Source organism: Castanea sativa, chromosome 2 (assembly GCF_040712315.1).
Source record: "Castanea sativa cultivar Marrone di Chiusa Pesio chromosome 2, ASM4071231v1".
In the NCBI taxonomy this organism is placed as follows: Eukaryota; Viridiplantae; Streptophyta; class Magnoliopsida; order Fagales; family Fagaceae; genus Castanea; species Castanea sativa.
This window is the reverse complement of record NC_134014.1, coordinates 28472172-28499852: the sequence shown is the minus strand read 5'-3', so window position 1 is coordinate 28499852 and position 27681 is coordinate 28472172. Positions and strand designations below refer to the sequence as shown.

The window sequence follows — 27681 nt, the reverse complement described above, 5'->3', positions numbered from 1 at the left end:
GCAATAGACTATTTGTGTCTACAACAACTTTTTTTTTTGTTTTTTGCGACGTTTTACAAACTTCCACCTAAACCTATTCTTTTTGCAGTGATAATTCTTATTAATCTCTTTGGATTTTTGATCAAATAATAATGTTCAACTTTCTGTCGTTGGAAATGTTTCAATTTTTTATGAATAAATTTTTCGACGAGATAGACTTGCCATGCCATCGAAAAACTTATTTTGTAAAATGGAAATTATTGTCTATTGAAAAAGTTTTGTCATAATTAACAATCTTTCCAGTACTTGTTTTAAGATTAGTTTTAAATTTATTGTTCTCGTCAACATATTTCCCTTTTGAGCTCTTTAGGGAAAGCAACTTATTATCATGAATTCGAGTTTCCTCTTCAGTCCGTAAATTTATGTTTCAAAATTTGCTCAATGATGATATCTTTTACACAAATTATTTTGGAATAAAACTTTAATATGGTCGCACATCGTGCTAGCTCTAAAATGGGTATTTGTTGACGAGTAGCATATAAACGGTTGTCGTGCAAACCGTCCATAATAATGACTAGTAAGAGTATGGACGAGTGTAAATGCATTAATTCTAGACAATATTCAATGATTGAGTGATAAATGAGCGCGAAACCATTACTACTGTCCAATAATGTATATTTAAATAACCGTTATGGAGAGTAAAAGGCCGGGATTAAGTGGTCATCATTGCGCCATAGCTCCTCCAATTGTAGTACAACATTACACATAGCATTTATTCACACAGAGGCTATATAAAGCCAAGAAAGCCAGGTAAATGATTCATACAAACACATACATACACAAATCGCTCTACAGATTACTTATTTCTAAAGAGTTTAAGCTAATTTAAGTATCGAATGGTCCTTGGCAGGCCCCAAACCGGTGTCATTATGCACTTAGTATTTTCTCTTACATAGGTTCTCCAGGTCGTCCATCGTACTAACGAGAAACATACTGACGAGGCAAAATCTTGCTTTATCATTTGTCAAAGATTATTTTGGGTGGATTCTTATCGTGCAATTGCCAGGTGCAACTAAATTTTCATAACTAAGTTTGCTTAATTAGCTATCAAGATCTAAATATTTTTTGCAGGAAAAAAATATTTTATGGCTTTTATTCTTCACAAATCACAGTACCTACCCAAAGTGAAGAGTAGAATATTAATTATCAAATTTGTGTTTTATTCCTCTCTCTCTCTCTCTCTCTCTCTCTCTCTCTCTCTCTCTCATACACACGCATGCATGCACACATTGGCCCTCATGGCTGGAGTATATATATTATGCCCAAAAGAGAGTTGAAGAGGTATACACCAACAATCATGGTAGTATCACTAATAATTATAGTAACAACAACAACAACATCACTTAGTTTAAAGAAAACCTCTATACCTTAGGGCAACATTTAAAAACGTTCTTAGGAGGCAAACGACCCTGGCGGTATTTGACCTCAGAATCTCATGTAATACACATTATGGTTTAAAGTAAACCTAATAGTTGGTGCTTAAATAGCTGTCTACAAACAAGCTCAAATTAATTAAAGTAAAATGACAATTTTGCATTGGATGGTTTGTTTGGTTAGCTGGGTTTTAGGTTAGGTTATATCATATTCGTTACTTGAGCCCAACTTGTTTTAAACAGATTGATGATGGAGATATTAAGCCAACTGAGCTGATCTTAACAATTGAAGTTTTGATGAAGTATTTAACAGGGGCCACAGGGCCTCCCTTAAGCAATAATAAGCTTTACAGTTTATTAGTTCTGTGAAGCGTCGAGTCGAAGTGTCACTGAATCTACAATATTAATATTATACATTCATTAAAATAGATAGGGCCCTAAAGAAAAGAGATTAGGCTACAGTAATTTAAAATTTATTTATTTATTTATTTATTTAATTGCTTCTAATAAGTGAGTGAGAATCGAGTAATGTAGCTTGGTTAAAAGACTATTGACAAATTCTTATAAAATTATATATATATATATATATATATATATATATTGATGATGCCGAAAAAATACCAGTAAGTTGCAAGCACTCCCAAACCGAAACAACATCTGCAAAAAGAAAAGAGAGGACCTAACAGAGAGCACCGGTGTGGTGCCGGCCAAAAACCCTCCGAAGGTTAAGTTAGAGTCTTTTTCACAACCCTAGAGTGCCAGAGTCGAGTTAATTATGCGTACCTTGGTTTATGAGGGTTTTGGGGTATTTATAGTAGTGTAGGGCCGAAATATGCACCTTGGCGAAGAAGTACTTTCCTACTAGGAGAGTAATTTGTGAATTTTGCGTATCTCTTAGAGTTCTTTTCCTTATAGGAATCTTCTCAATTAGGGCTAAACGTGTAGCTCAAGAGTTCTCCTTGTGGCGTATGTGTGGAGGTCAAGCAAAGCCATATCAAACTTATCGCGAGACACAAGTTGATTCCGATTAGGAGTGCATGGAGCCTTATCAATAATAACGGAGACCAAATGCTACAACCATCCACTACACGTCCTTGTAGCTTTTACCCGTCGACCCTCCTTATGTCAACACCGCTCCATCGTGATTAATGAAGAAAGATCCGTCTCATATTTGATCCTCTTCAGTTGCCCCTTCACTACTTGGGTCCGTCGCTACAGACTAGACGGACTCATGGAGTGGCAGTCTTCCTTTCTCATGGCCACATATCGAGACAAACGGATCTGGGTTATTTATGACAATGGACACGCGGCCTGCATTGATTGGCTATTCACAGTAAGCGAGGCATCCCTTCGTATTCTGTGCCCTTTGCTCTATAAAAGCTTGCCTTTTCTTCCTTCATTCTCACCTTCTTATAAAAAATTTGCAATCAGAGCGCTACTGTCATTTATATTGCGCATTTGTTTCGTCCTGCTAACATATCTGTCATATCGTGTTGCTTGACCTCGACCCAGTATGTGCTCTGAACTCTTTCTTTTTTTTTTATGCACTTTCTGTAGATCCGTCAGTGTCTTAGGTTTTACCGTCATATGTAGGTAATGTCTAGTGCGTCAAGTAATCAATCGTTTGTCCATGACGGGGCGGGCTACGATGAGGGATTCCCGTCAGGTCAAAGAGATCCTGACACTTCAAGTGAAGAAAGGAATCCGTCCGCTACCTCTCCTTCCTTAGACGATGAAGGTTTGGAGTCGGATAGTTCGGTGGAGTCTTCAAGCGATAACCTAGACGGTGTCGATCCCCCTGTTCAATCTGTGATCGGTCCGGATGGTCTTAGGGAGTTCGTCCTGCTACCCCTATGGACGGTCAATGATTTTAGATCCACAGTCACAGAATCCCATTTCAAAACAATTAAGGCCAAGTACCAAATTCCTAACAACGTCCGTATCCGTCTTCCCCACAAGTCTGAGAAATGTTACTACAGGGGGGTCGACGGTGTTGGGATCTATGAGCAAGCACTGAAGGCAGGGCTCAGATTTCCTTTAAGCTCTCTCCACCGTCTGACTACTTCAATATCTTGGTCTATCCGTCACACAAATCTCCCCAAACGCCTGGAGGGTCTTCATAGGCGTGGAGGTCTTGTACGGAGCCATGTCAAACGGTGCACAAAGGTTGACAGTGGAAGAATTCTTTCACTGTTACCGTCCCACGGAGATTATAAAGTCAAAGGGTATGTATAGTTTTGTAGCTAGGAGCCCGTTGTTGAGGCTTGTCTGTGATACACCTGACTCCAATAGGGACTGGAAGAGTAGGTATTTTTTCTTGGAAGGGGACGAGTGGATGTGTCGTCCAGGGGATACCACATATATGCCTGTCGACACAACATGGGGCATAATGCCTCCGTCGGGTATGCAATTGCTTTAGTTCTCGCGTGTTCAAACACTTTATTTTTGTAAGTTATTCTAACCGTCTTCTTTTGCAGCTCGAGACCGTCCGCAAGTTTCTTTGGAGGAGTGGAGCTTCCTTGAGAGGATTTTCAACAAGACGAAGCTTGAAGAGAGGACTTGGGCACAATTAGTCAACCTCGACACACTCTACTGGTATTATGAAGGCCCCGAATCGACCTCTGCTGCCAGTCGTTATGACAGTAGAGTTCGCAAACGTAAGCCTGTCATAAACACTTTCAGCCTCTTTTACTCATTCTTTTCTAACGCTGCACATCCGTCTTTTATTTGCAGAAATGGACGCTGCCAAGAGAAGAGCCTTCATCAAACAGCAAGCAGCAAAGAAGAAACAAGAGGTCGGTCAACAAGCTAAGGGGACGGGTCCATCTGTTCCGTCAAAACGGAACCAACAGGAGAAGATGGACCGTCTACCAAAGAAGTAGAAGACCACCCCTGAGCCTGTCGTAGCGCTGAAGGCCGAAACCAAGAGGACGGTCACTCCCGTGAAGCATGGAAAGGGTAAAGGTTTAATGAAGGGTCCAGCTCATACTGGTGAGAAACCACCCGTCCTCCTTCGAGAAGACTCAGAATACGCCTTGGAAAAACTCTCGTCCATCATGACCGCTGATGATTATGAGGACCTCGGCAACCACGCTACGGAGGCGATGGGAGAGACGGGCCTCTTCACTATTGCTGAGGTATTTCAAACCCGTTCTCAAACTTGAAACCGCCCTTTCTTATCCGTCGTTTACATGATATTTATTTGTACTTTGTTTTCCGGCCATGCTGATGACGAAGGGGCTAATGGGTCGTTGTCTGAATCATGAGACAACTTTGGACCGTCTTAGGAGGAAGAATAAGATGATGGAGGACGAGCTTCATGATCTAAAGACCTAGAAGATCAACATGGAGAGAAAACTCAACTGCTCGGAGCAAGTTAGAGTAGAGCTAGAGAAGCAGACGGAGCAGCTGGCGTAAATTCTAAAGGACAAGGAAAAGGAGGTGACGGACGCTAAGACTCAGCTTCGTGATGCTAAAGAAGCGGCGATCCGGGAGTATCGTGACTCCGACCTTCTTTTAACAGAGCTTAGGAGCTCCTTTGCTGACAGATTCAACGATGCCCTCCGTCAGGTCAAGGCCTCGTATCCCAATCTGGACGTGTCCCATGTCTCTATAGACGCTCAAGGGCAGACACTAGCTCAATCCGTCCACTCCGAGAGTACAGAAGATGTGTTTTCCGTCACTGCTCCTCCTACGGACGAAGGCCAGACTCTTCCTCAAGATCAACCAGACGACAACCAGAAAATTGAAAGCACTTCCCCCAAGCATCAGCAGTAGTAGTTTTTTTTTTTTTTTTTTTTTGTGGAATGTGAAGGACAAAAATTTAATCCGTTGTAATTTGTTTTGTTGAACCGTCGTAACTTGTTTGTGGACGTATTTTTTACAAGATTTAACTAGCTTATTCGCTTGCTTTTATCCGTCGTGCATTTTAATTTATTGCTCATACAGTAGATAATCTAATCATGTCACAGGGTTCCGTCCAATTGTGAATTGTATGCAATTAAGACATCTTTTATCTACGATGTTCGTCCATCTCACAACTTGACTTGTACATTTCATCCTTGAGAGGATGATCCGTCCATATTTTGGACAAATCTATACTTTTGGATGACCCGTCCATTATGTGGACAGTACCCTTTTATTCGTATTGGATTACCTGTCCACCATGTGGAATTATATTTTCATCCTTGTAGGATGATCCGTCCACTATGCGGACTTAATTGATTTTTATCTATTTTGGATGATCCATCCACTTTGTGGACTTGATAGGTTTTTATCCGTTTTGGATGATCCGTCCATTATGTGGATTTTAACAAAGATCCGTCCACTATGTGGACTTGATAAATTTTCATCCGTTTTGGATGATCCGTCCATTATGTGGATTTCAACAAAGATCCGTTCACTATGTGGACTTGATAAATTTTCATCAATTTTGGATGATCCGTCCACTTTGTAGACTTAGTAGAGATTCGTCCACTATGTGGACTTGATAAATTTTTATCTATTTTGGATGATTCGTCCACTTTGTGGACTTAGTAGAGATTCGTCCACTATGTGGACTTGATATATTTTCATCCATTTTGGATGATCCGTCCACTTTGTGGTCATAGTAGAGATTCGTCCACTATGTAGACTTGATAAATTTTTATCCATTTTGGATGATTCGTCCACTTTGTGGACTTAGTAGAGATCTGTCCACTATGTGGACTTGATAAATTTTCATCCATTTTGGATGATCCGTCCACTTTGTGGACTTAGTAGAGATTCGTCCACAATGTGGACTTGATAAATTTTCATCCATTTTGGATGATCCGTCCACTTTGTGGACTTAGTAGAGATTCGTCCACTATGTGGACTTGATAAATTTCATCCATTTTGGATGATTCGTCCACTTTGTGGACTTAGTAGAGATCCGTCCACTATGTGGACTTGATAAACTTTCATCCATTTTGGATGATCCGTCCACTTTGTGGACTTGGTAGATTTTTGAGCCAAACACATTTCATACGTTCTGAATAAAACTCCTTTTATTATAATTTGACTGGTAAACTATATTGTTCATAGAAAATAAAAACTTTGACTTTAGTAAGTGGAAATTATGACTGTCTAAGAAATAAACTGGAAATGAAGAGGTAAACATTGCTGTTTTCTTTGCCCTTTGTTTACTGGTAGTATTTTTTCAGGTGCTCTGTATTCCATGGATGGCTCAGCTTTCTTCTGTCTAGCGTCTCTAAATAGTAGGTTCCCTTCCTATGCCATGAAATGATTCTGTATGGTCCTTCCCAGTTAAGGCCCAGTTTTTCTTGGGAGGCATCCCTCGTAGCGCCGAGTACTTTTCGTAAGACCAGATCTCCCACTTGGAAATCCCTGTGCCTAACCTTGGAGTTGTAATGCTTTGCCATCATGTCTTGGTATTGCACTAGTCTCTGTGCAGCTGCTGCCCTGGCTTCGTCTACAAGGTCGAGTTGTACACGCAAAGCTTCGTCATTCTTACTCTCATCGTAGTTTTCCACACGGTAGCTTGTTAATCCTACTTCTGCCGGTATGAGGGCCTCAGTATCATACGCCAATCGAAACGGTGTCTCTCCTGTTGATGTTCTCGTTGTTGTCCTGTATGCCCATAAAACACTTGGTAATTCGTCCGGCCATATGCCCTTTGCCTCCTCGAGCCGGGTCTTGATAATCTTCAACAAGGACCGGTTCGTGACTTCAACTTGTTCCTTGGCCTGCGGGTGGACGGGCGATGAGTAGTGATTCTTGATCCCAAGCAGAGAACAGAAGTCTCTGAATGTGTCATTGTCGAATTGTTTTCCGTTGTCGAAAACCAGCACCCTCGGAATTCCATATCTGCAAATAATACTTCTCCATACAAAATTACGGATATTCTTTTCCGTGATAGTGGCCAGAGCCTCTGCTTCCACCCATTTGGTGAAGTAGTCAATACCAACCACTAAGAACTTTAGTTGCCTTACCGCCGTCGGGAAAGGACCCATGATGTCTAATCCCCATTATGCAAAGGGCCATGGAGCCGTCATAGGGGTAAGTTCTTCCGTTGGTTGCCTTATAAAATTACCAAATCGTTGGCACTTGTCGCAAGCTCTAACATATGTGTGGGCATCCTTCTGCATTGTTGGCCAGTAGTATCCTGCTCGAAGTAGTTTGTGCACCAAAGACCTTGAGCCAGAATGGTTTCCACAAACTCCTTCATGGACCTCCCTCATCACGTAGTCTGCTTCTGCACAGCCGAGGCATTTTAAATATGGTCAGGAGAATCCTCTTTTATATAGGACGTCTTTAATCAAGACGAACCGGGCAGCTTTAACCTTCAACTTCCTTGCGTCTTCTTTGTTATCGGGCAGCTTGCCTTCCTTGAGATACGCCATTATTGGAGCCGTCCAACAACACTCATTGCTTACCTCCTGCATGCTAATGTCATCTAATAATGATAAAAGCTGGACAAAGGACAATACTTGTTCAGGGATGATCATGGGTTCGGCCGAAGCTGCCTTTATGAGTCAGTCCGCTTCTTGGTTCTCCTCTCTTAGGATTTGAATCATCGTGAATTAGAGGTTATTCGTTCGACCCTTCACTTCCCCAAGATACCTTTTCATCCTCTCATTCTTGCAATCATAGCTCCCATTAATCTGACTGGCCACAATTTGAGAATCGGAGTAGACGATCGCCCTCTTAGCTCCTGCCGCTATCGCAAGCTCCAGCCCCGCAACCAAGGTCTCGTATTCCGCTTCGTTGTTAGTAGTGGTGAAGTCCAGATGGATCATGCATTCGATCTTGTCTTCTTCTGGGGTGTGGAGTACAACTCCAACACCTCTAGCGTGCTTATTGGAAGATCCGTCTGTATGAATTCTCCATATGGGCGTCTTTTTTGCCCCCTGCTCCTTTGCGGTAGTGAATTCAGCAACGAAGTCTGCCAATATCTGTCCTTTCATTGCTATCCGTGGCTGATATTGGATATCGAATTCACTTAGCTCGATTGCCCATAGCGCCATCTGTCCAGCAGTTTCGGGACTGCTCATTGCTCTCCGTAAGGGTTTATCTGTCAGGACATTTATGGTGTGTGCTTGAAAGTATGGCTTGAGCTTCCGGGCCGCAGTCACAAGAGCAAATGTGAGTTTTTCCATCTGAGGGTATCTTTCTTCTGCTCCTCTCAGTGCCCGGCTTATAAAGTACACAGGCTTTTGTACCTTTCCTTCTTCTCTAATGAGAGCTGCACTGACTGCAGCGGAGGAGACAGCAAGGTACAGGAACAATTCTTCCCCTGGCATAAATGGGCTAAGCAACGGCGAAGCGGAGAGATACATCTTTAATTCTTCAAATGCCTTCTGGCACTCGTCTGTCCATTCGAATGATCTCTTCAGTGTGCGGAAGAATGGGAGGCATTTGTCCGTTGCTCTTGATACGAACCTGTTCAAGGCTGCTATCTTCCCGGTCAAGCTTTGTACTTCCTTTATCGTCCTTGGAGGAGATAGTTCCATAATCACCTTTACTTTCTCTGGGTTAACTTCGATGCCCCTCTAGGATACCATAAATCCCAAGAATTTTCCTGCGGTTACTTCGAACGCGCATTTGTTCGGATTTAGCTTCATTTTGTATGTCCGAAGAGTATTGAAAGTCTCCTGGAGGTCCCTCAGATGATCAGACACCTTTACGCTTTTTACCAACATATCATCCACGTAAACCTGCACGTTTCTGCCAATTTGGTGCGCGAACATCTTGTTCATCACTCTCTGATATGTAGCTCCCGCGTTTTTAAGCTCGAAAGGCATTACCTTGTAGCAAAAAAGCCCCTAACTCGTTACAAACGAGGTTTTCTCCTGATCAGTCTTTTCCAATTTGATCTGGTTGTAGCCGGAGAAGGCATCCATGAAGCTCAAAAGTTCATGTCTTACGGTGGAGTCTACTAGGGTGTCAATACGTGGGAGTGGGTAACTATCCTTAGGGCAGGCCCTATTCAGATCCGTGAAGTCGACACATTCTCCACTTCCTGTTGGCCTTCTTGACCATTACTACATTTGCCAACCAATTTGGGTAGTACACCTCGCGTAAGAAGTCTGCTTCTTGTAGCTTCCGTACTTCTTCTACTATGGCTCGATCTCATTCGGGGGCGAACACTCGCTTCTTCTGTCGAACAGGAGAGAAAGAGGGTGACACGTTCAACCTGTGAACTATGACTGTTGGATCTATTCCCGGCATATCCTCGTGACTCCATGCAAAAAATCTTGGTTTTCTTTGAGGAATAATGCGAGCGCTTGTCGAACTGTTTGGTTGGCGAGGGTGCCTATTCTGGTTGTTCAGTCGGGCCTAGAATCATCCAATTGTACTTCTTCTAACTCTTCCACCGGTTCTGCCACTGTTCTTTGTTCCTCGATGCTCATTGCTTGTAGGTGGTCATTCATTTCCATCATGGCGATGTAACATTCCCGTGCAGCCACCTAATTTCCACGCAGCTCTCCAACTTCGTATTCAGTAGGGAATTTGACCATTAGATGGTAGGTAGAGGTGACAGCCTTCCATGCATTGAGAGTGGGCTGTCCGAGGATGGCGTTATACGCTGAAGAGCAGTCGACCACAAGAAAAGCTACATCTTTGGTTATTTGCTGTGGGTAATCTCTGACCGTCACAGACAACGTGACGATGCCTAAAGGATAGACCCTTGTTCCTCCGAAGCCAACAAGGGTTGCATTCGTTGGGATCAGTCGTTTTTTAGCAATCCCCATTTGCTGGAATGCGGGGTAGTAGAGGATATCTGCTGAGCTTCCGTTGTCCACCAAAACTAGATGCATGTTGTAGTCCCCTGCCCGTATGCTGACCACGAGCGCATCGTCATGTGGGTGGTGAAGGCGTCGCGCATCTTCTTCAGAAAACCCGATGCTGGGGCTATCTGTCGTGTCACTTTTAGTGAGGAACCTGTCGACTGGACGCTTTGAACCGTCCGCAAGTAGGTTTTTTTGGCCTTTATGGACGACCCTGCAGAAGTAGTGCCCCCTACAATCATCCGTATATCTCCTACAGGTGGTCTGGGACGCTCATTTTCCCATCAGGGATTTTGTTCTTGGAGTTGATCTGTTCTCTCCTTCCTCACGAACCTCTGCAACCTTCCTTGCCTAATGAGGGCTTCAATTTGTTGCTTTAAGTCATAACAGTCCGTCGTATCGTGGCCATGATCGCCATGAAAACGGCAGTATCTGTCTCTTGGCCTCTTGTTCGGATCTCCCTTCAGCTTGCCAGGAAACATCAAGGTTCCTTCATCTTTGATCTGCATTAACACTTGGTCAATTGGGGCTGTGAGGGGGGTGAAGTTCGTGAATCTTCCAGTAGGCGGTTTGGGTCGTCGATCTTCCCGTCGTTCTTTGGTTCTAGCCATTTTTCGTCCCTTGTCCGGTTGTGTATCTTCCTGCCGTTCCCTCTTTCTGAGTTTGTCCTCTCGAGCCAACAAGGCATCTTCTGCGTTCATATACTTCGTTGCCCTGTAAAACACTTCGGACATAGTCTTTGGGTCATTCTTGTACAGAGAAAACAGGAACTTACCCTTTCGCAGCCCGTTTGTGAATTCTGCCACAAGTATCTTGTCATCTGCCTCGTCTATCGAGAGGGCTTCCTTGTTAAAGCGGGCTATGTATGATCTTAAGGTCTCGTCTTCTCGTTGCCTAATGTTCAATAGACATACAGTAGACTTCTTATGCCGGTGACTCCTGATAAAGTGTGATACGAACTGTGCGCCTAATTCCTTAAAAGTGCTGATGGAATTAAGTGTCAGCCTATTGTACCAGTCCCTTGCAGGCCCTTTCAATGTGGTGAGAAAAGCCCTACACATGATTTCATCCGGTACGCCCTGAAGATACATTAAGGTCTTGAAAGATTCCAAGTGATCCAATGGGTCCTTGGATCCGTCGTATATCTCCACCTGAGACATGTGAAACTTTGGAGGAAGGGGGCATGAATTCACGAGCGCTGTGAAAGGCAAATCTGTTCTATGGACTAGGTCGTCCAGGTCGCTGGAGATTCATCCTCTGAGGGTGTTCATCATTACATCCATATGTTCCCTTATCTCCTGCATCTCGGCTGCTATGTGAGTTGGTAAAGTGTCCGAGATGGATGGCCAGTTGGTCTCCTGCCGCTCTGGTCTAGTCGGAGCGTTGCTACCCTCAGGCCCTTCAGCGTTCCTCTCCTCCGAACTAGCACCTTCCTGGTCTTCCTCTGGTGCACTTGGGTGTGCATTCCTTTGCCGCAGTTGTTCTTCCAAATCATGATTCTACTTGGTTAGGCGCTCAACCACCGCCGCGAGTGTTTGGACTTGCCTCTCTAGAGCTGTGGTGTGTGGTTCGTCACCTTGATGGTTGGTTGTTACCATCGATTGAGTGAGTACCATGCAAATTTTTGTCTTATGAATAGAGCAAAGGCTAAATAACTTTCCCACAGACAGCGCCAACTGATGATGCCGAAAAAATCACCAGTAAGTTGCAAACACTCTCAAACCGAAACAACACCTACAAAAAGAAAAGAGAGGACCTAACAGAGAGCACCGGTGTGGTGCCGGCCAAAAACCCTCCGAATGTCAAGTTAGAGTCTTTTTCACAACGCTAAAATGCCAGAGTCGAGTTAATTATGCGTACCTTGGTTTATGAGGGCTTTGGGGTATTTATAGTAGTGTAGGGCCGAAATATGCATCTTGGCAAAGAAGTACTTTCCTACTAGGAGAGTAATTTGTGGATTTTGCGTATCTCTTAGAGTTCTTTTCCTTATAGGAATCTTCTCAATTAGGGCTAAACGTGTAGCTCAAGAATTCTCCTTATAGCGTATGTGTAGAGGTCAAGCAAAGCCATATTAAACTTATCGCGAGACACAAGTTGATTCCGATTAGGAGTGCATGAAGCCTTATCAATACTGACGGAGACCAAATGCTACAACCGTCCACTACACGTCCTTGTAGCTTTTACCCGTTGACCCTCCTTATGTTAACACCGCTCCGTCGTGATTGATGAAGAAAGATCCGTCTCATATTTGATCCTCTTCATATATATATATATATATATATAATTTCAATACTAAATTTCATTAATCAAGTTTTAGAGAATATAATTGCTTAAGTTTGCGTGTGGATACTTTTTTCTTTTACCTTCCCTTATTGCTAGCAAACAAAGGAAAGGGGGAAAAAAAAGAAACAAAAATCTGCTTTGGCTTTCTTGCACTCTTAACGACAAAAAACGTGTGGGATTTAAGTTTGGAGCTTTAAATTAGTCAGGCCTAGCTTGCAGCTTCATTGTTCCCATGAATTATGAATCGGATAAAAATGACATGAGAAATCCACAAATTATAGAGAATCTGTGGTAGGAGAGCGGGCCATATATATATATATATATATATATATATATATAACGACGTTGAAAGTAAAAACTTAAATTTAGCCTATATATAGATCGAAGTATTTTTTTTTTTATGAGAAAAATTTATAGATCGAAGTTGAGAGAACCCACAGAAATCTTCACCAACCTTAACAAGCAAAGCAAGCGCAGCGGTGCCGATTTAAACCAGTAGTGGGTCCAGATCGGCCATGATTTCTTTGTTAAAAAAAAAAAGAAAAAAAAAAAAGGAAGTCCTTTCTATTTGGGAATGTCACATTAGATGCGTGATTTCTATGATTTGAACCTACCTCATCGATGATTCAATAAATATCCCTCTTATTAATGGAGGGGGACATTTTGGAATGTGACCTCAACCTCATCATTGACCATTTTCAAAAGAAAACTATCAAGCAAATATGCTCAAAAACAAAAATTAATAATATATTAATATTTTTACAATTCACGGTTTATACTTTATATTGATAAGGGTAAAATTGAAATATTAATGCTCACCCATGACAAGGCAAAAGACGACGGTCATAATAAGGTCGTCAACGTTGCTCATAACAGATGACAATAGTGTAACGTCTATGGCTCCACACCGAAGCTGACGACCTTACCATGACGACAACACAGGAAGTTAATAGGGATAAGTTGAAGGGAATAAGCAAACATCTGACGAATCTGACGTGGCTTTACCTGATCTCCACGCATGCGTGTGTAAGGAAACATCTTGTGCTCCACACTTAACCCTAATCAAGAATATTCTTACAAGGAAAGAACTCTAGGAGATACACGAATTAAAGAGGTTCTCTCCTATAAGGAAAGAACTTCTGAACCAAGGCACAGATGTCAACCCTACACTACTATAAAAACTCCAAAATCCTCACAGACAAAGGTACGCATAATTTACCCTAACTCTGGCACTCTAGAGTTGGAAAACAAAAGATTTCTCTAACTTGACCGCCGGAGAGTTTTTGGCCGGTACCACACCGATACTCTTCGTAGGTTCTTCTTCTTCCCTTTGTGTTGTGCAGGTCCTACTTGGAGCACGGCGTGTGGCTCACTGACGATTTTCGGCATCATCATATATTATACGAAAAATAAAACAATTCTTTGTTTCTTCCTCTTGTACATTAAGATTCCAGTCTCAAAAATTCGTATCTTTAATATGAAATATTAAATTACTAAATGAAAAATATTAATCAAACTTAAATTAAAATTAACAAAAACACAACCCATAAACTTAAATTAAACCCAAACACAAACAAACGAAAAAAAAATTCTCATATTAATACAAACAGAGCATAAACTGAGAATTCTAAAAAATTGTCTCAAATTAATACAAACAGAGTATAAACTAGGAATTACACTGTGCATAGACAATCTTACTGCTTATTCTGATATTGTAAAATTGTAAACAGCTTTTTTAGACATGTTTGCACCAATAGCATCTCAAGTAATGAATTATTGGTTATACACGTTTATGCCTTTATGGATATAGCACACACCAAAACTAGTCTTGATATAGGGTTTTAAGGTCCACAAAGTTCCACACAAAACCAAATTGAACAACATCAACATCAACATGAACTAAATTTTCAACCAACCCAAATAAATTAAAAGAGCAATAAAAAGTTGCAATAAGTTGGAATAGAAAACATAATGAGTTAGGTTAGGGGAAAAAAAAAAAGCTTTATTTTGTAAATTATTTTTAACTTTTTTTTTAATGAATAACTTTATCATAACAAAGTCTGCCTCATATTGATTTTTATAAACTAATTATTTAGTCAACTTAGAAAGGGAAAAAAAAAAGCATGAACAATAAGTTTAAACTACTAGGCAAATACAATGAGATAAAAAATAAAACAATTTAGCAAATCTCAAAACCAAAGACAAATGCATTAATTTACAATAAGCAACACTATTGATGAGAATCAATAAGCATTCAAGGATCCATTATATGTTCCAATTGGGCTTTTTACAAGAGCAAGATCCAAGAAGATCAAAGAAGCACTTAATGGGCTGATTCTAACGCAAGACATTCCAAGCTTGGCCCAAAGAAGATGAAGGCGTAATAAATTTAATTCAAGCTATTAAGGGTTGATCTGGCTTAATTGGGTGTAATTTATGGCATGGATTAATGGCTGATTAACTTTCCAGCTCTATATCAGCTCTACTTTGTTGCGTACTATAATTCAGAAGAACTTGAAAAATTGGGAGGATTGTTTGCCATTCATTGAGTTTGCATATAATTGGAGTGTTCATTAAGGACCGTGTGGCTCACTGATGATTTTCAGCATCATCAATAGGCGTCGTCTGTGGGAAATTTAGTGACTTGTAAAGCCGTACTATTGCTTCCTAGACAAAGAGTTGCATGGTACTTACTCACTCGATGACGACCACCAACAACGCTCAAGGAGTCGAACCATGCACGACCGCACTCGAGAGACAAGTCCAAACTCTAGCCGCCGCCATGGAACGCCTCACCAAACATAACCAAGATTTGGAAAAGCAGCTACGCCAAAAGAATGCGGGCGCTAACACTTAGGAGGAAGACCAAGAAGGCACCTGCGCTGAGAGAAGGAACCAAGAAGGGTCAGAAGGTAGCAATGCCCTAAGCAGACCGGAACAGTGTGACACAAGCTGGCCATTCGTCATTGATACGGTTCCATCTCACATAGTCGCCAAGATGCAGATGATGAAGGAGCAAATGGACCTTATGATGAATGCCCTTAGAGGACAGGTGTCCAGCGACCTCGATGACTTGGTCCATCGAACTGATTCGCCATTCACAGCATCCGTCACTTTCCCCCTTCCACTGAAGTTTCGTATGCCACAGGTGGAAAATTACGTCGGATCCAAGGACCCCTTAGATCACTTGGAGTCTTTCAAGACCCTGATGCACCTTCAAGGGGTGCTAGATGAGATCATGTGCAGAGTGTTCCCCACCACGCAGAAGGGACCTGCAAGAATTTGGTTCAGCAGGTTAACGCCTAACTCTATTGGTACCTTCAAGGAGTTAAGCGTCCAGTTCGCCTATCACTTTATCGGGGGGCATGGGTATAAAAAGTCCACTGCATGCTTGATGAACATTAAGCAACGAGAGGATGAGACAATGAGGTCTTACATAGCTCGTTTCAACAAAGAGGCCCTCTCGATCGATGAAGCTGGTGACAAGATACTCGTGGCCGCTTTCATGAATGGGCTACGAAAGGGTAAGTTTTTATTCTCCTTATACAAGAACGACCCAAAAACCATGTCAGATATGCTGTACAGGGGCAACCAAGTACATGAACGCGGAAGACGCGTTGCTGGCTCGAGAAGAGAGGCCTAAGAAGAGAGAGAGACAGGAAGACGTACGGCAGGATAGGGGTGGAAGATGGCCAGGACTGGAGAGCGACGGGAGGACAGGCGTTCTAAGCCCCCCGTGGGAAAGTTTACAAGTTTTACCCCGCTGACTGCCCCGATCGACCAAGTCTTGATGCAGATCAAAGATGAAGGAGCTCTAACATTTCCCGGCAAGCTGAAGGGAGATCCTAATAAGAGGTCTAAGGACAAGTACTACCGCTTCCACCGTGACCACAATCATGACCCGACCGAATGCTACAATTTGAAGCAATAAATAGAAGCACTCATAAGACAAGGAAAGCTGCAGAGGTTTGTTAGCAAAGAAAGAACGGATCCACCACAAGAGCAGATCCCTCGGTGAGAAAATAAGCGTCCTAGGCCGCCCATAGGAGATATAAGAATGATAGTAGGGGGCGTTGCGGCCTCTGATTCATCCAAAAAGGCTCGTAAGACTTACCTCAGGATGGTTCAAAACGTCCAGCTAACAGACCTCGTACCCAAGATGGAACAGATCGACAATCCCGTCATTGAATTCTCAGAAGAAGATGTGCGATGTCTCCACCACCCGCACGACAATGCACTCGTTATTAACATCCGAGTAGGGGACTACAACATACACCGAGTCCTGATTAACAATGGCAGCTCAGTCGACATCCTCTACTACCCGGCATTCCAGCAGATGAGGATTGACAAGGAATGACTAGTTCCGACGAACACTCCGCTTGTTGGTTTTGGAGGAACAAGGGTATTCCCCCTTGGCGCTGTCACTTTGATCGTAACGGTAGGTGACTACCCCCAGTAGATCACTAAGAATGTAACGTTCCTTATGGTCGACTGCTCGTCCACTTACAACGCCATTATAGGGCGGCCTACCCTCAATTCGTGGAAGGCTGTAACCTCGACCTATAATTTAATGATCAAATTCCCTATTGACTACGGAGTAGGAGGACTGTGAGGAAATCAGGTGGCTGCACGCGAGTGTTACATAGCTATGATGGAAATGGACGACCATCTCCAGGCCATGAACATAGAAGAACATCAAACAGTGGTAGAGCCTATTGAAAGACTTGAAAAGATACTTCTTGATGATTCCCGACCAGAACGAACAACCAAGATTGGCACCCTCTCTAGCTCGATGGTCCGTCAAGCACTCACAACTTTCCTCAAAGAGAACCGGGACATATTTGCCTGGAGCAACGAAAACATACCAGGAATCGACCCGTCAATCATAGTGCACAAGTTGAATGTGTCGCCTTCCTTTCCACCCATCCGTCAGAAGAATCGGGTGTTCGCCCAAGAAAGAGACTGTGCTGTAGCGAAAGAACTCCACAAGTTACAAGAGGTAGGTTTCATTAGGGAAGTTTACTACCCCGACTGGCTGGCGAACGTCGGGATGATCAAGAAAAGCAATGGAAAATAGAGGATGTGCGTAGACTTCATGGACCTAAACAAAGCACGCTGCAAAGATAGCTACCCCTTCCCACAGGTCGACCTCCTGATGGACTCTACAACTAAACACCAACTGTTGAGCTTCATGGACGCGTTTTTAGGATATAACCAAATCCAAATGAACGAAGCAGATCAAGAGAAGACTTCATTCATAACTAGCCAGGGCCTTTTTTGTTACAAAGTCATGCCATTTCGCACAGCAGATTGGGAGAAATGTTCAAGTCTACGTCGACGACATGCTAGTAAAAAGCTGAAGGGAGGATGATGATATGAACTTCACCAACAATTTTGATATAACCCGATAACAATGATGGTTTGGAACCCCAAGATCGTTAGACAAGATTTGTTGAGCCTTGACCCGTCATCTAATCAGATGAAACACCAAGACTACGTTGGATTGAAAATGCCACACCAAGAATTCCTAAGAAACTCTCAAGAATCAAGGTGATAAGTTTGGTTGCTTGAACGCCACAAGATTAACTTGATAAGTTCAAGAGTTCTTTTAAGAACCAAAAGAAACACAAGACCTCACAAGGAGAATAGTTTTTCTGAAAAACCAAAATTGATTTTTAAAATTCGTACTACCCATCTATATACCTGGAACAACCCTCCAAGAATAGGCAAGTCATAATTACAGCTTTGAAAACAGCACAAAAATTAAGCAAAACAAGTTCCCACGTTTTTTTTTTTTTTTGGATTCTTGGACTTTTAAAGGCAGTCAAACAAGCTAAATGACTAGATTAATTTGCCTCTTCAAGTGCTTTGATGACATAGACTAAGCCTTGATTATTATCTGAGCCCACCTTGGTCTTTTCAGAATCAGCCAAATTCTCTTGGACTAGCCCATTTAGTGCTTCCTTAAAACGTTTAGCTCTAAGTCTTGTAATTGGGCCACTAGGAAGTGACAAAGGGTCATGTGCAAATTCAACTCCATTTCCACGTGTATGATCAGCATGACCAGCTCCTTGATTTGCATCATTCTCCCCCTCTTGAGAAGGATTTGTCCTCAAATCATCACATACATCAAAAGGAGACAAATCAGCAACATTAAAGCTTGCACTAACACCATACTCACCTAGTAAGTCAAGCTTGTAGGCATTATCATTGATGCGCTCCACTACTTGAAATGGTCCATCACCCCGTGGTAGGAGTTTTGAACGCCGTTTTTTTGGAAAACGATCCTTCCTGAAGTGCAACCAAACCCAATCTCCTGGTTCAAACACTACCTTCTTGCGTCCCTTATTGGCTTGATGGACATATTGTTGAGTCCTCCTTTCTATGTTCAGCCGTGCCTTTTCATGAATCATCTTTACAAATTCTACTTTCTTTTTGCCATCTAAGTTCACACATTCACTCAAAGGTAGAGAAGTTAAATCCAACGGTGACAATGGGTTAAAACCATAAACAATTTCAAATGGTGAAAACTTAGATGCAGAATGTATACTTCTATTGTAAGCAAATTCAACATGTGGCAAACAATCTTCCCATGTTTTCATGTTCTTTTTAATGATAGCACGCAACAAAGAAGACAAAGTTCTATTTACTACTTCAGTTTGACCATCCGTTTGTGGATGACAAGTAGTAGAAAACAACAACTTGGTTCCCAACTTTCCCCACAAAGTCTTCCAAAAGTAACTCAAAAACTTTGCATCCCTATCAGAAACGATGGTCCTAGGCATACCATGTATCCTAACAATTTCTTTGAAGAATAAATCAGTTATATATGATGCATCATCAGTTTTGTGACATGCAATGAAGTGTGCCATCTTGGAAAATCTATCTACCACCACAAAAACTGAATCTCTTCCCCTCTTAATCCTAGGTAAACCTAAAACAAAATCCATAGAAATATCAGTCCAAGGTTCACTAGGTATTGGCAAAGGGGTGTACAAACCATGGGGTTTCAACTTAGACTTAGCCTGTTTACACGTGATACACTTCTCACAGATTCTTTCCACATCTCATTTCATATGAGGCCAAAAAAAATGATCATGCAAAATTCCTAAAGTCTTAGCTACACCAAAATGACCCATCAAACCACCACCATGAGCTTCTCTCACAAGCAATTCACGCAAAGAACACCTAGGCACACACAGTTTATTCTCCCGAAACAAAAATCCCTCATGCCTATAAAACTTACCAAATGCCACTTTTTCACATGCATTGAACACATCACCAAAATCAGAATCTTGTGCATACAAATCCTTAATGTATTCAAAGCCAAGCATTTTTGTATCTAAAATGGAAAGTAAAGCATACCTTCGGGACAATGCATCAGCCACCACATTTTCCTTACCTCGCTTGTATTTGATCACATAAGGAAATGTTGCAATGAATTCTACCCACTTGGCATGGCGTTTGTTCAACCTTTGCTGCCCTTTCAAATGCTTCAAAGATTCATGATCTGTGTGAATCACAAATTCCTTTGGCTATAGGTAGTGTTGCCAATTTTCCAAAGCCCTTACCAAGGCATACATCTCCTTATCATAAGTGGGGTAATTTAGGGCTGCCCCACCCAACTTTTCACTGAAATAAGCAACTGGATGGCCTTCTTGCATCAAAACAGCTCCAATACCTATTCCTGAAGCATCACACTCAATTTCAAAAGTTTTAGCAAAGTTAGGTAAAACAAGCAAAGGTGCATTGGTTAACTTTTCTTTGATCTGATTAAATGCCTTTTCTTGTTCTTTCCCCCACTTAAACGGCACATTTTTCTTGATGACTTCAGTAAGAGGGGTGGCTAAGCTACTAAAATCACACACAAACCGTCTATAGAAACTAGCTAAGCTGTGGAAACTCCTCACTTGGCTGATTGTTGTAGGCGTTAGCCACTCTTGGATTGCCTTCACCTTTTCCTCGTCCACCTCAATTCCTCTTTTACTAACAACAAAACCAAGAAACACAAGCTTATCCGTACAAAATGTGCACTTTTTGAGGTTAGCAAATAATCTTTCTTTCCCTAGAATTTCCAAAACAAATTTCAAATACATTACATGTTCTTCCAAATTTTTGCTATAAATTAGGATATCATCAAAATACACAACTACAAATCTACCAATAAATGCACGTAGAACATGGTTCACCAAACGCATAAAAGTGCTTGGAGCATGTTAAGCCGAAAGGCATCACTAACCACTCATACAAACCATATTTAGTCTTAAAAGCAGTTTTCCATTCATCACCTTCCTTCATCCTAATATGATGGTAACCACTCTTAAGATCAATTTTTGTAAAGACACAAGAACTACGTAATTCATCTAGCATATCATCTAATCTAGGAATGGGATGAGGATATTTTACCGTTATGTTGTTGATGGCTCAGCAGTCAACACACATCCTCCATGTTCCATCCTTCTTAGGAACTAATAACACCGGGACCGCACAAGGACTCATGCTTTCACGCACGTATCCCTTCTCCAATAATTCACCTACTTGTCTCTGAAGTTCCTCGGTCTCCTCGAGATTACTCCTATAAGCAGGTCAGTTTGGAATTGATGCACCAGGTATGAAATCAATTTGATGTTCAATCCCTCGAATTGGAGGTAAACCATGAGGTACCTCTTCAGGAAGGACATCTTCAAACTCCTGCAAAAGAGAAACAATATTGCTCGGCAAAGTTCCGACAAAACCATTAGTACATAAAAGAGCGTCCTTGTACAGGAGTACAACAAGGGGCTGGTATGAAAATAATGCTCTCTTGATCTCACTTTTTTTTGCAATGTAATTGAAATTTTCCTCTCCTGCTCTCATTATAGCCGAAATCATCTCTCTTTCTTTTTCACTCTGATCAATGTTTTTCTCTCTTTTTTTTTTAACTTTTTTTTTTCAATTTCGGCCTTCCTTTCTTTTTCCTTTTTTTTTTTTTCATTTGATCTTTGTAACTTTAATTGGTCCTCCCTGACCTATTTTGGAGTTAATGGCACAAGCGTAATGGGTTGCCCTTAAAGAGTGAAAGAATACTTATTTGTGAATCCATCATGCTTAACCCTCCAATCATACTGCCATGGTCTTCCCAACAATAAATGGCATGCATGCATGGGAACCACATCACATAGCACCTCATCCTCATATTTGCCAATGGATAATGTCACCGACACTTGTCTTGTCACCTTGATTTCGCCACATTCATTCAGCCACTGAAGCCGGTAAGGTTGAGGATGTTTCAAGGTAGTTAAGGCCAATTTTTCCACCAAATAAGTGCTGGTTACGTTTGTGTAGCTCCCTCCATCAATAATGACACTGCAAACTTTGTTATTTACAAAGCACCGAGTATGAAACAAGTTCTCCCTTTGGTTACTTTCTTCCTCTTTAACCTGCACATTGAGGACTCGCCTTGTTACTAATAAATCTCCAACCACAGCATTTTGCTCATCATCGGCATCCTCCAAAGATGGCATGTCAACATTTTCTACTTCTTCCTCATTCTCTGACTCAAGCTCGCCTTGAGCATTTATCACCATCACCCTTTTGTTTACACACTGGCTGGCTATGTGTCTCCGCCCCTGACATTTAAAACACTTAATATCACAGGTTTTAGAACTCGAAGCCTCGGTGTTACCTAAAGTAGTGGCGGTCTTTGTGTTGGCACTCTTAGATGGTTCAAATTTTGGCTTATTTTGCAGCTGCTCGTCCCTTTTTGGAGCTGTCTTCCACTGACTGATCATAGGTTGTCCCCTCCTAGCCAATCCCTTTCGTTTGAATTGCTCCTCCACCTTTATGGCTTGATGCACCATATCCGTCAATTCAACATAGTGCAGCATCTCAACTATATCCAGAATCTCACGATTTAAACCGTGCAAGAACCTAGCCATTGTGGCTTCCCGGTCCTCTTCTACATTAGCCCAGATCATAGCTACCTCCATCTCCTTGTAATACTCATCCACACTCTTGGAACCTTGAGTTAACCTTTGCAACTTTTGATACAGCCCCCTATAATAGTGATTGGGTACAAGACGCTTCCTCATAAGCATTTTTATCTCCTCCCAAGTGTCCACAGGTGGCTCTCTATTCTTCCTCCTATTAATCAATAATTGATCCCACCACACAATGGCATAATCAGTAAATTCAATTGCAACCAACTTAACCTTCTTTATCTCCGAATAGTTGTGACAATCAAACACCATCTCCATTTTAGTTTCCCACTCCAAATAAACTTCAGGATCATTTTTTCCTTGAAAAGATGGGACTTTAATCTTTAGGTTTCCTAAATCATTATCCCTCCTAGGCCTACCCATCCTAGCTTCTCTATTCCCATACCCATGCTCAAACCTGCCTCGGTTCACATATGGCTCATCAACCTCCTCCGACTCCGCCTCTTCCTCAACATTCCGCCATGGAACATGCCCACCTTGCTGCCGGTTGTGCATGTCATGTTGCTGGCCTCTAGGAGTTCCCGCTTCTACCCTATCCAATCTCTCATGAATAGGTTCAATTTCAGCCCTCAACATACGCCTCATCTCCCCTAGCAGTGCTTGCATTTGGAGGTTCTGATGTTGTCGAAGTTCTTCGGTTGTGTCTTCTTCTTGATTATTGGCCATGTTTAAAAATCTGCAAAACAAGGTTAGAATCCTCACAGGCCCTCCCTCACGTGTTTCACTCAAGAATTGATACACTCGCACTCGTGTTTTCACTCTAAACGGCTTTTACCCTCTTATGGTCTCACACACTCTTGCCTTTTTCCACTCTTTTGTGTCGTCTTTAGTTCTTAATCGAACTTCAAGAAACTAATTCAAAATAATCCAGCAGTAATTTAGAATGATAAATAACCAAAACTCATCAAAAAGGTCAAGAACTTGAATAAGGTGAGGAACAAGATTGAGAAATTTTCTTTTCTTTTCTTTTCTTTTTCTTTTTTTTTTTGTTTTTTTTTTTTGTTTTTTGAGTGAGGAACAGGAAATAGAATGAAAATAAAAGATAGGCAAACTTATCTTAGAACCAAAGCTTTGATACCAAATGATATGAACTTCACCAACAATTGTGATGAAACCCGATAACAATGATGGTTTGGAACCCCCAGATCGTTAGACAAGATTTGTTGAGCCTTGACCGTCATCTAATCAGATAAAACACCAAGACTACGTTAGATTGAAAACGCCACACCAAGAATTCCTAAGAAACTCTCAAGAATCAAGGTGATAAGTTTGGTTGCTTGAACGCCACAAGATTAACTTGATAAATTCAAGAGTTCTTTTAAGAACCAAAAGGAACACAAGACCTCACAAGGAGAATAGTTTTTCTGAAAAACCAAAATTGATTTTTAAAATTCGTACTACCCATCTATATACCTGGAACAACCCTCCAAGAATAGGCAAGTCATAATTACAGCTTTGAAAACAGTACAAAAATTAAGCAAAACAAGTTCCCATTTTTTTTTTTTTTTTGGATTCTTGGACTTTTAAAGGCAGTCAAACAAGCTAAATGACTCGATTAATTTGCCTCTTCAAGTGCTTTGATGACATGGACTAAGCCTTGATTATTATCTGAGCCCACCTTGGTCTTTTCAGAATCAGCCCAATTCTCTTAGACTAGCCCATTTAGTGCTTCCTTGAAACGTTTAGCTCTAAGTCTTGTAATTGGGCTACTAGGAAGTGACAAAGGGTCATGTGCAAATTCAACTCCATTTCCACGTGTATGATCAGCATGACCAGCTCCTTGATTTGCATCAGATGACCACTTGGAAGATCTCAGGGAAACCTTTGACACCTTTCGCTCTTACAACATATAGCTCAACCCAAACAAGTGTGCATTTAGGGTAATGGGAGGAAAGTTCCTAGGATTCATGGTGTCTCAGAGGGGTATCGAGGCCAAATCAGACAAGATCCGGGCCATAATAGAGATGGCGCCCCCGAAAAATGTGAAAGAAGTACAAAACCTCAATGGCAAGGTAGCCGTTCTAAACAAGTTCGTGTCAAGAGAGACGGATAAGTGTCTACCTTTCTTCCGCACGGTGAAGAAATCTTTTGAATGGACAGTAGAGTGCTAGCAGACATTTGAAGACCTAAAGGCCTACCTCTCCTCTCCTTCGTTGTTAAGTCCCTCCCAACCTAGGAAAGAACTGTTCCTTTACTTAGCGGTATCCCTAGCTGCCGTCAGCGAGGCTTTAGTCAGAGAAGAAGACAAGGTGCAGAGACCTGTGTACTACACAAGTCAGGCACTTAGAGTCGTAGAGGAAAGATACCCACCAATGGAGAAGCTAGCCTTCACTTTAGTTACAGTAGCCCGTAAGCTTAAGCCATACTTCCAAGCTCACACGATGATCGTCCTGACTGACAAATCCTTACAACGAGCAATGAGCAATCCTGACGTTGCTAGACGGATGGCATTATGGGCAGTAGAGTTAAGTGAATTCGATATACAATACTGCCTGTGTACTGCCATAAAAGGGCAGGTGGTCGCTGACTTCATTGCGAAGTTCACCAATGCAAAAAACCAGGAGGCAGGAGAGTATCCACAATAAAGCATACATATTGACAGGTCGTCTAACGGACAGGCTGGTGGTGCAGGCATTGTCCTTCGTTCCCCAGAAGGGGACGAGATTGAATGCATGGTTTGTCTCGACTTCCCTACGACCAACAACAAAGCGAAGTACGAAGCTCTAATAGCAGGACTAGATCTCGCCAAGGCAATAGGAGCCACGAGTATGATTATCCATTGTGACTCCCAGGTCGTCACAAACCAAGTAAATGGCGATTATGAATGTAAGAGCGAGATGATGAAGAAGTACCTGGAGCAAGCAAAGAGAAGGGTGGACGACCTACAGGCCAAGATTTTTCAAATCCCCAGGGGAGAAAACGAGCAAGCCGACCATCTTGCCAAGGCCACATCAGTAGAACACATGGTCATCCCTGACAAGGTACTCTCCTTTATTTAGCTTTCGCCACTGATAGATGTCGTCAATGTGTAGGAAATGAGTTCCTAGAGCAATTGGACCACCCCTTTAGACTCCTATTTAAAAGACGGCATATTACCTGACGGTAAGGAAGCTGCAAGAAAGCTGATGGTTCAAGCAGCACGGTTCGTCTTAATAAAGGACCTGTATAAGAGGGGTTTCTCCCGACCGTACCTAAGATGTTTAGGACCCGGAGAAGCGGATTATGTCATGAGAGAAGTACACGAAGGGATCTGCAGCAATCACTCAATGTCGCGGTCATTGGTGCACAAATTGATTCGGGCTGGATATTATTGGCCGACTATGCAGAAGGATGCCCAGATTTATGTCAAAGCCTGTGACAAATGTCAAGGGTTTAACAACATCATCAGACAGCCGACGGAAGAACTGACCCTAATAACAGCTTCGTGGCCATTTGCCCAATGGGGACTAGACATCATTGGCCCATTCCCGATAGTAGTGAGACAGCTGAAGTTCCTAATAGTCGGCATAGACTACTTCACCAAATGGGTAGAAGCTGAAGCCTTGGCCGCCATCACGGAGAAAAACGTACGAAGCTTTGTTTGGAAGAACATCATTTGCAGGTACAAAATCCCTAGGGTCTTGGTCTCAGACAACGGGAAGCAATTCCACAATGACTCCTTCAAGGACTTTTGCTCACAGTTAGGGATTAGGAACCACTACTCCTCCCCTGCCCATCCTCAAGCCAACGGATAAGTTGAGGTCACGAATCGATCCTTGCTTCAAATTATCAAGACTCAACTCGAGGGGACAAAGGGTGTATGGCCAAAGGAGTTGCCCAGCGTACTATGGGCGTACAGGACGACAGACAGAACCCCTACAAGAGAAACGCCATTTCGACTGGCATATGAAAGTGAGGCAGTCATCCCAGCTAAGGTCGGGCTCACAAGCTGCAGGGTGGACAATCACAACGAGGGGAGGAACGATTAGGCCATACGTCTACAACTTGACCTAGTTAACGAAGTTAAGGTGACAGCTGAACAGAGACTCGCACGATACCAAGACCTCATAGCCAAACGCTACAACTCCCGAGTCAAACACCGAGACTTCAAAATTGGAGACCTCATCTTGAGGAAAGTAATGGGAGCCGCTAGAAACCTTGCACAAGGAAAACTTGGCCCAAACTGGGAAGGACCCTACAGAATCACATCATGGCTAAGGAAAGGCACCTATCACTTGGAAACACTAGACGGACAGAAAAGCAACACTCCTCATTCTCCAATTTATTTTAGTTAATTTTTGATACAGTACTTTTTAAGCCCATAGGGCCGGTCTTTTTCTTTAAAGAACAATTTTTCTACATACATTTATCATAATGAGAGGAGTTTATTTAGAAATAACTGGTGTGTCTATCTATTTCTACATGTTTATTCTACATGCTTAACAAGTCCATAAATGGACGGATTCGTTAGTCCATAGGTAGATGGATTTGTAATTAAGACCAAAAGTGGACGACCTTATCATGTGAGGATGAGTCAATATGAAGTCCACGAGTGGAAGAATTCACTATTAAGTCCACAGGTGGACGAATCCATGATTACGTCCATTAAGTTAATGAATTCATCCCACAAGGATTGCCTAATATTATCAAGTCTACAAGGGGATGGATCCATAACTAAAGTGGACGGATCCATAATTAAGTGGACGGGTTCATGACTTAGTCCATAAGTGGACAAGTTCATCCTATAAGAATAAATTAATATTAGTCCACAAATGGACAGATCCATAGTTGAGTCCATAAGTGGACGAATTTATTTTAAGCCCACAAAAGTGGAGGAGTTTATCAAGTTCACAAAAGTGGACGAGTTTATCAAGTCCACAAAAGTGGACGAGTTTATCAAATCCACAAAAGTGGACGAGTCCACAAAAATGGACAAGTTTATCAAGTCCACAAAAGTGGACAAGTTTATCAACACTACAAATGAACAAGATTATCATTCCCTGAGAGGACGAACTGGTAAAGGCCAGAAGTGGACAAGTTTAGTCCACAAGTTGACGGGCTTATTAAGCCCACAAGTGGACGAGTCTAAATCCACAAGCAGAAGGAGTTGTCCTAATATCCTAAGATAAAAATACAAGGTCCTCAAGAAGGACACATTCACAAAACAGAAAGCACACTCAATCAAGACATATGAAGATCAACTAAGGCCATACATAGAGATCAATATAAAGCAACAAATATAGAGAAACGCTACAGTCT

The 27681-nt window shown here is 42.0% G+C and overlaps 1 protein-coding gene and 1 pseudogene across 1 annotated transcript; one reads left to right on the top strand and one right to left on the bottom strand.

The window, feature by feature from the left end:
* The first annotated feature begins 15704 nt into the window (after nt 1-15704).
* Nucleotides 15705-16109, top strand: LOC142625156 (uncharacterized). Its single transcript, XM_075798854.1, has one exon. It carries the CDS (start codon nt 15705-15707, stop codon nt 16107-16109), a length of 405 nt encoding a protein of 134 aa, XP_075654969.1.
* Nucleotides 16110-18312: 2203 nt separating this feature from the next.
* LOC142625155 (uncharacterized) lies at nt 18313-23109 on the bottom strand (annotated as a pseudogene).
* Nucleotides 23110-27681: the final 4572 nt, after the last annotated feature.

Bases quoted from the DNA above. Each gene is read 5' to 3' on its own strand.
- LOC142625156 (XM_075798854.1), top strand. From the start codon at position 15,705: ATGTGCAGAGTGTTCCCCACCACGCAGAAGGGACCTGCAAGAATTTGG.